Here is a 12231-nt window from a genome sequence, read left to right as displayed (position 1 = left end):
CTGACAAAGCCAATAACTTAGCGACCTACCCAAATCTCACCCAGTTCATGGCAGATGTAGGGGATCAGTGTTAATTTCATGTCCTACCAAAACACTGCCGCACAATTTTGGTGATTGCCATTGCCTTGTTCCCCTTGTTCCAGAACGCTTTTCTACTTGAAATTGGTCCAGAAGTCAGGAAAGAGGGTGAAGGAAGAAGGTCCTGGTTAGAATCAATCAGCGGTTCTCAACCAGGGATGACTTTCCCCCCAGGGACTATGTGGCAATGTTTGGAGACCCTTTTTTTGATTGTTACAACACATGCACAACACAGCCCCCGCCACAAAGAATGATTCAGCCCAAAATATCAATAGTGCTGAGGTGGAGAAACTCTGACATCGGTTCTCCTGGGGGAGCAAAAGAAAATGGCCAGAGGGACAAAAAGGAGGGAGCAGAGGGGTTGTGTCCCTGGGGAGAGGTGTGCGAGCCCAGGGACAGGCTGGTCCTTGATAGCTCAGAGAGCTTCCCTCCCCTCCCCTCGGCAACCCCCACCCTCTCCCTGCTTTCCTTCCTCACCTGTGGCCTTCCGTGCCCCATTCCAAAATGCCTCCATCAGGGACCTTGAGACACTTCTTGGGGATAAAACTGGCTCTGAGGAAAATATGTGATAAACAGAAGAAGCTAGTCATTGTAGGGAAAAAAGATTGCTTAACAGCAGAAGCACACCAGAAATGGCTACTAAAATAATCAAGTATATATTTTTAAGTTTATTTATTTATTTTGAGAGAGAGTGAGCAGGGGAGGGACAGAGAGAGGAAGACAGAATCCCAAGCAGGGTCCACACTGCCAGTGCAGAGCCCTACACCAGGCTCAAACCCACGAACCATGAGATCATGACCTAAGCTGAAATCAAGAGTCAGACACTCAAGCAACTGAGCCACTCGAATGTCCCTAAAACAATAAAGGATCCTAACACCTTCAGAGACTGCTCGGCAGCCCTGGTCCTAAACAGAGGCTATTCTGGGGCTTAAAGAAACTTAGGGTTTGTTCCTTGGTCACTCAGATGAGTGAGTACATATTGGTGGCACTTCCTGAGTTCATTCTATAGCAAATATACATCAAAATGTGCCCCCGACATCAGGGTAAGAGCATTTGACTGCAAAATGTGCCCCCAACGAATCACCCTGATGATTTTAAAGAGGAACACAAATTCAGTTTCAGTCCTTAATTTTTTTTTCTGTGATTCATAGTCTTGGTGTCAGTACAAGAAGATACTGAATCTAGGGGCGCCTGGGTGGCTCAGACGGTTAGGCGTCCGACTTCAGCTCAGGTCGTGATCTCATGGTTCATGAGTTCGAGCCCCGTGTTGGGCTCTGTGCTGACAGCTTGGAGCCTGGAGCCTGCTTCGGAATCTTGTGACTCCCCCTCTCTCTGTCCCCTCCCCAGCTCATGCTCTGTCTCTGTTTCTCAAAAAATAAATAAATGTTAAAAAAAAAAAAAAGATACTGAATCTATCGCTCCCTTGTCTAGGGACAACCAGAGAAGACTATCTTCAGACACGGCCAAGCGCTTACAGATCTCTGACCCCCTCCTCAATGCTCAGAAGGGCAATGTCCATCAACGAATGCTCAGGACACTCTGTCTTCTGCTTGGACTGTGCCCTGGGGTCTCTAAAGACCACTTAAAACAGCACTGAGGGCAGCTGTGCTAAAGGACTGGCCGTCAAGCCAGGTCTCGAATGCATTTTCTCAAAATGTCTCCCTATTTCCTCCTACAAGCCTTCAGCTTCTACAGTTCAGTGACAGCGTATTTAATAAGAACCATGATGCCACAGGTCACTCACTGGCACGTTGTTGGGCTTGTCACATAGCCTGCTTTCTGTTGCAGCACGAAATCAGAGCCATGCCCATGGGATACCTTAGCTAAGGCAGTGCTGGGGATCCAGAACCATCTACTTAGAAGACACAACGAGGGTGACCCAGCATCCTGGTCTGCTCAGGACTTGAGGGGCTTCCTGGAATGTAGGGCTTTCAGTGCTAAAATGGAGAAACTTCCGGCAAGCCAAAACAAGTGGTTCACCTGATGGGGCTGTAAACATCTTTGCCTCTTTGGAAGCACAACCTTCAGTTACTAGATATTCCAACTAAATCTAGAAGGGATAGCATAGCCTATTAAAACTGCTGGGGACTTCAGCAATCAGCTACCCTCTCATTTTTGTAGAGATACTCAGACCCAGAGTGGTGTAGACATTTTCCCAAGGTCACACAGCTTGCTAGTGGCATGTCAGGAACCAGACTCTAGGTTGCCACACTCCCGATTTAGGATTCTGTCCACTGCATGCCATCGTTCGCTTTCCCAGTCTCTTTTTATCGCCCCTTTAAAGTGCAAAATGGGTGAATCAGTCTCAGCAGCAGGAGCATTGGGCTTCACGTACCCACACTCCAGGTTTCGCAACCGACATCTCTTCAAGGACGAGGTGGTGCTGGACATGGGCTCGGGCACAAGGACAAGTGGCTGGCATCTGACGTTCTCATCTTCCCGCACCGAGCCACACTGTACGTGACGACCACCGAAGATCGACAGTACAAAGACTACAAGACCCACCGGTGGAAGAACGTGTATGGCTTTCACATGCTCGCATCAAAGACACGGCCATCAAGGAGCCCCTGGTGGAGGTGGTCATCCACACCGTCAAAGTGGCAGACTTGACCTTCACCCCTCCCTTCTGCCTGCAAGTGAAGCCGAATGACCACGTGCACGCTCTGGTGACCTACTTCCATACTGGCTCCCTCTCGGCCACAAGAGGATGGGCTTCTCCACCAGCCCCGAGTCCCAGTACCTGCTGAAGGGGCACCTGCCTCCTCCCACCTGGGCCAAACCGGCCCTGCACGGGCCCAGGGGCTGCGGTATTCTTGGGCACTGTTGGGGCTCTCCCTTCTCCTCCTTCCCCCACTCAGAAGGGGGTCTTAGGGCCTGGGTTGGGGATGGCATTTACACCAATAAATCCTTAGCTGGGGGGAAAAAGTGTAGACGGCCCTCACGGTTTTGTTGTCGTTGCTGTTGTTTTTGCTGGGGGGGAGGGGAGAATCTTAAGCAGGCCCCACGCTCAGCACAGAGCCAGACCCAGGGCTCAATCTCGCGACTCTGGGATCATGACCTGAGCTGAAATCAAGAGTCAGACCCTCAACCGACTGAGCCACCCAGGGGCCCCGTGCCCTTACTGCTTGTATCGGGCACCACTTTTGGTTGTCGTTATGCTGAGGAGGTGAATCGAATCAGGTTGTTGTGAATGGCCTCGACTGATCCCTGTCTCCGTTATTGTATGGCATTCTCCCCCAATTCACAGTGCCTTGGGTGAGGGGGTCACACTTATGACCAGATCACAGGCACGTGGCTTCACAGCTAGAAAATGCATGACAATCTTGCTTCTTCCCATCTACTTATATTCTTTCAAAGGGAACATGCAAGATGCCTGCTCTAAAAGTTGAAATTAATGTACAAAACGATCAGTTCTTTTTAATTTTTTTTAGTGTTTATTTATTTTTGAGAGAGAGACAGAGCATGAGTGGGGGAGGAGCAGAGAGAGAGAGGGAGATACAGAATCCGAAGCAGGCTCCAGGCTCCGAGCTGTCAGCACAGAGCCTGACGCGGGGCTCGAACTCATGAATCGTGAGATCACGACCTGAGCCGAAGTCAGACACTTAAGTGACTGAGCCACCCAGGCGCCCCCAAAACAATCAGTTCTAAGCATGTCAGAGGCCTCATTTAATCCTCATCCCATACCTACGAGAGGCACTATTGTCCCATTTTGTGTCTGTGGAAACTGAGGCACAAGGGAGGTGAAGCAACCCTCCCAAAGAGCTTTTGTTGTTTTAACTCTACTAAGTGGTGAAGTCTGTTTCTGAGCATCACACGCTTTCAGGGGAGAAAATACAGCTCAGAGACTGCGGTACAGCCAACCGATTTACAATGCATCTCTGGGAAGCAAGGGCAAGGAGAAGGTGGAGGGATGCATTCCCAAGATACAGGGAAATAAATCATAAGGTGAAGATCTGTAGTGAAAAGGAGGGTTCTGTTGACTTCTCTGTGCAATATACGTGACGGATATGGGGATACGTTTCAGCCCTCAGCTTCCCATCTTCGTTGGCCATCTTCACTCCAACATGTGGTGTACCAAATGCCCGATGCTGTCCTGCTCCAGCCCCTGCTGAAATACAGTGTAAGTTTGGTCTGCTCCAATCTATGGACACTGAACATGACTCCTTTAACGTGTAAGCACACTGTGCGATCTCCAATTTTACAGGCAACATCTAGAATTATCAACTTGGATGCCTTACGTGGCACAGCTGTTAAACTATGGGACAAGGAGACTGCTGGTCAGCCCTGAAAGAAATACCTTCAACAGGGAGACAAGCTGAACTCCACCGAACTTCTGGCTTTACTGTAAGTTTAGACGCCAGGCTATCATCGTGAAGTAGCAAACACGTTGAGGTACCCCCATCGAAACACATCCCTCCTTCAAAACACAGCACTCCGCAATGACAATACAAACTACGGCAGAAAGTAGTAGCATGATTTTATTGATGTGGTTTAGTACAGTGTTGGGACAATCTTAAAACCCTATATTCTAAAAAAATACAAGCACTGCAAATGATCTTTTCTTGAATCTAGTTGACATCTAACAGAGGCAAGTTCTAATACGAGCATCCGTAAGCTGATTAATATAATTTAAGTTGGAAGATGAGCAGCTTTGGTATTTCTGTATTTCTCTGACTCCCCTTTTGGCTGGATATATGGGAGTCCAGCCCTGTTCAGCAGAGTTGGACAGAACCAATCTACTGGACTCATTCATTCATCACTTCAATTCATCCATCACTTCAATTCATCATCACTTCAATTCATCATCACTTCAATTCATCATCACTTCGATGTTTCCAGGCAAGCAGCAGGGGATACCCAAGTTCTGGGATCGGGCCACTCCTGAGGTCACCTTCGTCATCCTTCTTGAAGTGAAACCATCAAACAGTTAAGGACTACATTGCCACTGTGTGTGGCCAAGTCTAGCCTAATCAGTTAATGTACCAGAAGTACTTGAAAACAAAAAGTGAGGCTAAATGAGAGAAACAATCAGTTCATGATAATGACCATGCAGATTTTTTTTTTATGTGAAGATTTTAAAACTAGTTCTAGATCTTAGAGTCCATCTTAAGATGAAATGATTACCTTTGAATCAACTTTCTGCTGTCACGTCAACACGTCTACACTAGTATCCCAAGGCCGTCTACCCACGTGCACTCGTGGCTACATTTTCAGTTGCCTGTGCGTAGAAATTCCCAGAAAGAGACAGCACTCGTTTATTGAAACTAAAAGTCACATACATCGAAATAGGCTCTTTCCAGATCTCCAGTCAACTCTTCCTAGATAGAGCCAGTCCATATCGTAGGGCTGATGCTGTTTTCTCAGAAGCCATTTCAAGGTACAGCACAACGCAATGACCGAAATGATCCTTCTAAATCTCGACCTCTGCTGCAGTGAAGTCTGAAAGCTTAAAGACTGTGCTTCAAGTCTCTCGATGACTTAAAGATTGGATTTTCTCACCTGCAGAATTTAGAGCAGAGGGTCTCCTCTCTTTGAGTTTTGAGACTGAGCAGAGGGAGAGACTGTTACTATAACCAGGGCTTTGTCTCTGAGGCAGATTCTCCTCTTTCGGGGCTGAAAAATTCAGGTGGTTGTGCACCAAGGTGCATCTAGCAAAAGTCACAACATCCTCCGCGAGGCATCTGCCACCGCGTTGACATGATCTTAATAGGGCAACTAATGCTTACTTATTTGTGCTTTTTGTCGTCAGCCTTACCCACATTTTTCATTTAACAGTTTTAGTTAAAATAATCAGTTGACTAGGAGACTTGCTACTTTTGAGGCAAAGGCATATGAAACTCAAACGAAGGATGGAATGTTCAACTACTCATTTGGTGGCTGTCACAAAAATTCACCTTTTTATTATGTTAAAAACGAAATAACAATCAGACTGGTGCGTTGGAGGGGGCTTAGGGGAGGCTGTGCTTTGGTGGAACCCCACAACATGAGATTCTCGCAAAAAAGGCAACGTGAAAGCCAGAGCTAACAACAGGCCGTAAAATAAGACGGCGGGACAGGAGCAGCTCAAAGAGCTGTCCCCCTGGGATGGCCAGAGCACAGCGTGAGGGCCACCAGTCAGCCCACAGGGTCTATCTCGACACTTTCTCAATCAGATCTGTTGCCAAACACAAATTTTGCAATTTCAGAACGTGACACTGCAGGTAAGTGATAGTTATACCATGTTTTTCAGAAGTGGCAATCACAAAAAAGACACCAAACTACATTGCCTCTGATACGGCTAACGTTTATCAGAAGGTAAACGTGTCCGTGGCCATCTTAAGCCACATAAAATTTGGTCAAATTAAGCACAATAACCACAATGGTTCATCTGACATCTGGTTACTTAAAAAAAAAAAAATCAAAATTCAGGGTATTATAAATTTTCTAAGATTCACTCCGAAGTAAAAGGCTAATTCTGTATACAGGGTTTTACCCAAATGTCCATAGGCATTATCATTATTTACACAGAAGGCTTTAATCTGAAGTCACCTTTGGCAACCTCAAAATATATAAACTATGAACTTACACAGTGGAATTATATATATTTTGAGTTGTGGCCTCAAAATACTAAAGAAAAAAAAAAAAAAAAACAAAGAAAGAGGTCACCTACTAGAACAAGTCAGGATGACAAAACATAGCTCACTAACGACAGTTCACTTAACAAGATGAAATAACCACCACCCTTACCCCAAACTGGAAATAAATGGTCTTGAGCTTGAGGAGGAGAAAAACCATGGCTCCTGCGGTATACAAAGATCGAATGCTTTTTGCATTATCCTATAATTGCTGAGTCCTAAAACTAAGAAGAGACAAATGCACACAAGCCAGCAGCCAGAACAGGCCTGCTCCGTACCCCACATCCGGGATCTATAGCGGGACGTGGCTGAACAGGTAAGACACAGATTCACCGTTGTGTGTTCTTCGGATCGCCTCTGCCAAGATCATCGAGATATCAATAACCTAAACGCCAACAGAAAAGGGGAGAGGACAGTGGGACATCTCAGTCATATTTAATTAAAAACTTAAAAGCCAGAGAGCTGAGAAAGGATTTCTCCAGGCCACCAAGACATGCTACCATCAGTCTTCTATACCCATTTCTTCTGAGAGACAGTTTGGGTCTATCTTCAACTTACAAACACATATGGGATCCCGGAAGCGAGATTTTCAGTACAGATACTCAGAGGCTTTTCAGAGTCGCTGTAAATCAGAGACATCCTTTTCTTGGGGTGTTGATTGTTTTTAGATTCATTTTACTCAATCGTTACATGGATGGTTCTTTTGTCTCTTGGTTTCCAAAACACAGTGACTGTGTCCCTTAACAGCACGGCTGGGATCACCTAACTCGGGTCAGCGATCGGTAAAGGGCCCAGTAGTAAGTATTTTCAGCTTTGCGGGCCACACTGAACTCAGTCGCTGTAGCGTGACGACAGCCACAGACCATCCACAGATGGATAAGTGTGGGTGTGTCCCAAAATGGGGACCCAAATCCTTTCAACTTCGCTCAGGGCAGTTGGTAGAACATGATTATCACCAATTCTCTAATGGCCTCCCAAGTCAGGAAGGACAGGAAGGAGGAAAGCTCTAAAGATCCTTAGCGCCGTGTGTTTTTTTCCCTCCATTTTTAAAAACCGTGGGGGCGCCTGGGTGGCTCAGTCGGTTAAGTGCCCGACTTCAGCTCGGGTCGTGATCTCACGGTTCGTGGGTTCGAGCCCCGCCTCGGGCTCTGTGCTGACAGCTCGGAGCCTGGAGCCTGTTTCAGATTCTGTGTCTCCCTCTCTCTGACCCTCCCCTGTTCATGCTCTGTCTTTCTCTCTCTCAATAATAAATACACATTAAAAAAAGTTGCGGTAAAATATATATAACCTAGAAATTGCCATTTTAACCACAGTGGCTTGAAGTGCATTCTCAATGTTGTGTAGCCATGGCTATTACCCATTTCCAAGCTGTTTTCATCATCCCCAACAGAAACCGTCCCCAGTAAACACTATATCCCCAGCCCCACCCCCCAGTCCTTGGCACCCACCACCCTAGTTTCTGCCTCCACACTGGACTGCTCTAGGCCCCTCAGAGAGGCGGGATCACACGACGTGTGTCCTGGTGAGTCTGCTCGCTTTCACTTAGCATAACGTTTTCCAAGTTCATCCACGTTGTCCCAACGTGTCAGAACGTCCCTCCTTTTTAAGGGAGAATACTATTCCACTGGACGGATGGACCACGCCTCGGTTGCCCATTCACCCGTGGATGGACATTTATTTGGCTGCTTCTAGCTTTCGGCTACTGCGAATAGCGTGGTTTATGAACGTGTGTGCACATGTTTCTGGATGCACGCCCATTTTCAAGTTTGGGGCTCCGGAGCCAGAGGCAGACTTACTGGGTCAGACGGTCATTCTGCTTAGCTTTGGCACGGCCCGTTTTTTACTGCTTTTCCAGGGTGGTCTGGCTGCCTGCCTACTTCTGACCTCGACCCCCACCGGCCCCAGCCTTTCCCAGACCTCGCGTGAATCGCGCCCTGTGTTACAGGCAGCCGTGACCTCTGCCGGCTCCCCCTGCGCTCGCCGTCACACGCAGAAGGACTCAAAGCTATCTTGGGGGATCGGATGTAGGTTCCTCGCGGCTTCGTTCTGCCTACACTGTAGAAGTACCTGAATCTTGGGACAGTGTCTCATTTTGTCCTCTTGCGGAATGGTGTTTGTGACCACAACAGCTTCAAAGGCGGCATTATTTATTCTGGAAATAGCTGGCCCAGAGAAGATCCCGTGCGTCAGGATAGCATAAACTTTGGTGGCTCCAGCTGAGAGTAGCCTGTAGAACAGGAAACAGAAAAATTAAGGGTACTTAATTTTCTTGAAACATCCTCCGCTTAGGGTGAGTTAAGAAGCAAGAGGTGTGGGGCGCCTGGGTGGCTCAGTCAGTTAAGCGTCTGACTTTGGCTCAGGTCATGATCTCACGGTTCATGAGTTCGAGCCCCCCCATCAGGCTCTCTGGTGTCAGCACGGAGCCTGCTTCGGATCCTCTGGTCCCCGTCCCTCTCTGCTCCTTCCCCGCTTGCGCTCTCTTGCTCTCAAAAATAAACAAACATTAAACAAACAAACAAACAAAAAGCAAAAAGCGTGGGGGTGCCTGTGTAGCTCAGTCGGTTACATATCCGACTCTTGATTTCGGCTCAGGTCATGATCTCACGGTGGTGGGATCGAGCTGCATCGGGTTCCATGCTGGGTGCGGAGACTGCTTGAGATTCTCTCTCTCCCTCTCTCTCCCTGCCCCTCCTCTGCTTGCTCAACCTCGCTCACTCTCTCTTTCTCTCTCCAAAAAAAAAAAAAAAAAAAAAAAGCAACAAGTGCGTTCCACAAAAACCAAAAACGAATTTCACTCACGTGTATTAGCCTAAAAAAGAATCTTTTAAGCTGTGTACTAGCAAGACACTTTGTATTCCATTAAATGAGGGATAATCAACCTTGGCCTTGGGCCCACACAATTCTTCACTGAGCAGCATCCCCGGCCTCACCCCACTAGCCACGCCCTCCCCTCAGTTGTGACAACCAAAAAAGTCTGCCGACACCGTCGAATGTCCCCCAGAGAGCACAGATGCCCTTGGTTGAGAACCACAGGTTTAACCTAATCAAGCCAGAATACCATCATTTTGACACACGTCACTACAAAATGATTACTGCGACAGTCTGCATTCTTTGTTTCGTGCTGTCTTTGAAACCTGGTGTGCACACTGGCCGCACCCCAAGTGTTCCAGGGCCACACGTGGCTGGGGGGTGGGGTGGCCCCCACTCCCCACAACGCTGCTCTCAATCCTTCCGGAGCCAGCAGCTGAGGCAGCTGGAACGAAGGCGGAACAGAAGGGGCCAAGGCCCAGAGACGCCCGCAACACGGTCTCTTTTCTTCTGTGCTCGGTTTCAGGGGCAGCGCCCTCTCTGACCCTTTTTCAAATACACTGAAAGCGCATCCTTAAAAGTGAAAACCGGGCCATAAAGGCCTGTACTTTTTTTTTTTTTTCCACCAAGAAACAAAATAATAAATGGGCCTAGAACATCCTTTGGTCTGAAAGGCCACGCCCAAGCCACCGCAGCAAGAATTAGTAGAAACAGGCCCCCTTTTATCTTTTTTAAAGCTGCCACGTTTCCTTTCTTAATGACACGTTCTCCCGTTTGCCCAAACCATCCACGTACTTGTCCGCAGCGTGGCAGATGGTGCCACATGTGTCGGCCATGTCGTCCACGAGGATGGCCACGCGGTCCTTCACATCGCCCACCAGAACCATCCGGTCCACTTCATTTGCTTTCTTCCTCTCTTTGTGAATCAGGGCAAATTCCACATTCAGCCTGTCCGCAATCGAGGTGACCCTGCTCCGAGACACCGAGACGCCGACAGAGGACAGACGAGTTAAACACTGTCAGCGTTAACAAAAGCTCTTACGGTTTCAAGCTGTAGTTTAGGAACCAACCACACCCAAGATCCGGAGATAATCAGCTCTCACTAGAAAAGCCAGGCCCGGCCTGGGATGCACAGTAGGCAAACCACGGCGACAAGTGGGCCTTGTGTTTGTGGCAGCTGGGGATGAATGCCAGGTGCCTGGACCACTGGATAAAAGTTCCAGATGAGAAAGCGGTGTGCCATTTGTTAGCGTTTGTGCGTACTTTTTAAAAATCACGCGCACAAGACTCTTCCGCCTTTTTTTCCTTTTTTTTAATTTTTTTTTTTAACGTTTATTTATTTTTGAGACAGAGAGAGAGACAGCATGAACAGGGGAGGGTCAGAGAGAGAGGGAGACACAGAATCGGAAGCAGGCTCCAGGCTCCGCGCTGTCAGCACAGAGCCCGACGCGGGGCTCGAACCCACAGACTGCGAGATCATGACCTGAGCCGAAGTCGGACGCTTAACCGACTGAGCCACCCAGGTGCCCCTCTTCCGCCTTTTAAAAATCAGCGTCCGACTCTTAATCTCGGTCCAGGTCAGGATCTCATGGGTCCGGAGTTCGAGCCCCACATCAGGCTCTGTGCTGATGGTGTGGAGCCTGCTTGGGGTTCTGCCTCTCCTTCTGACCCTCCCCTACTTGTGCTCTCTCTCTCTCTCTCTCTCTCTCAAAATAAGTCAATAAACTTTAAAAAAGAAAAAAGAGATCACGGGCATGTGTTGAATTACAAGGCTGTACACCTGAAACTAACATGACACTGTATGTTAACTAACTGGAATTCAAATAACAACTTCAAAAAAAAAAAAGGCCTAAGACAACAGCCGTGTGTTTACCAGCATGAAAACACAGTGTATGTGAAAACAAAAAATTACGGGCACAACGAAAATGCAGTTATTCAGAAACTGCCGTTTGCTCAGTCTGGGGTGCAGCCAGGGGGCTCACAAATCCATGTTAACACGTCAGCTTATGCAAATGGCTTTCACTACACTCGGGGCCTTGAGATTTGTAAACCAGGAGTTTCTCTGCTCATCTATGGCAAATGCTCCAAAGTCATCCCCTCAGAAAGGGCAGAGCGGGCAAGAGAAAGGCAAGGTGGCAGGCCAGGCTTATCGGTGAGGCACCTGCTATACAACTCTTCTTTGCCTTGTATACGAGAGTTAAGACTTACTCCTAACAAATGATGTGGAGACAATGTATCGTGCAGAAATCTTAGGCAGAAAAAGCTAGAACAAAAATAACATACATCCCACAGCAGTGTCAGGTGAACGCAGACTATCTCAGCGGCGGTGTTACCTTCTAAGGTTTCTTTTTCCTTAGCTGTCCGCCCAATCGAGCTTCAAAGACAATCCAAGAGTGACCTCTTGTGGCAATATTAAGTTTTACCTGCAACAAGTCAGGCTTTAAAGCTTTTACTAAGGCATTAAGTTCTAATTGATCAGATAATCAATTAGATTATTTTCTTCGATGAAATGGCTTTTTTGCATCACGCAAAGATGATGCCAGGTGGAGAACAGCTTAGTCCAGAATGGGAAGAAGAAAAGGAGAGGAGGTGGCAAAAAAATCTACAATGTGTGCCCCCCAAAAGCTGGACTTTTCCTGGCAGAGGTAAGAGGGGTGGTTTAAAGGGGATCTGAAAAAAACAGCTGGCCATGAACTCTGGTTAGTTGATTCTGGATTTTGAAAAGCAAGGG

At 47.6% G+C, this 12231-nt stretch overlaps 1 protein-coding gene across 1 annotated transcript in view; it reads right to left on the bottom strand.

Moving 5' to 3' along the window:
- Window positions 1-4538: 4538 nt before the first annotated feature.
- The window catches only part of PRPS2 (phosphoribosyl pyrophosphate synthetase 2), a 35800-nt gene continuing 28107 nt past the window's right edge, over window positions 4539-12231 (bottom strand). Inside the window, exons 5-7 of the mRNA XM_049643431.1 lie at window positions 10296-10469; window positions 8760-8919; window positions 4539-7077 (exon numbers count right to left, since the gene is read on the bottom strand). Coding sequence (XP_049499388.1) covers window positions 6985-7077; window positions 8760-8919; window positions 10296-10469 — 427 coding nt within the window. The 3' untranslated portion in view covers window positions 4539-6984. The remainder of the gene's footprint in view (window positions 7078-8759; window positions 8920-10295; window positions 10470-12231) is intronic.

The sequence above is a fragment of the Panthera uncia genome, chromosome X (genome assembly GCF_023721935.1).
Source record: "Panthera uncia isolate 11264 chromosome X, Puncia_PCG_1.0, whole genome shotgun sequence".
Classification (NCBI taxonomy): domain Eukaryota; kingdom Metazoa; phylum Chordata; class Mammalia; order Carnivora; family Felidae; genus Panthera; species Panthera uncia.
Note: the sequence above shows the minus strand (reverse complement) of the source record. Positions and strands in the feature narration are given on the sequence as shown.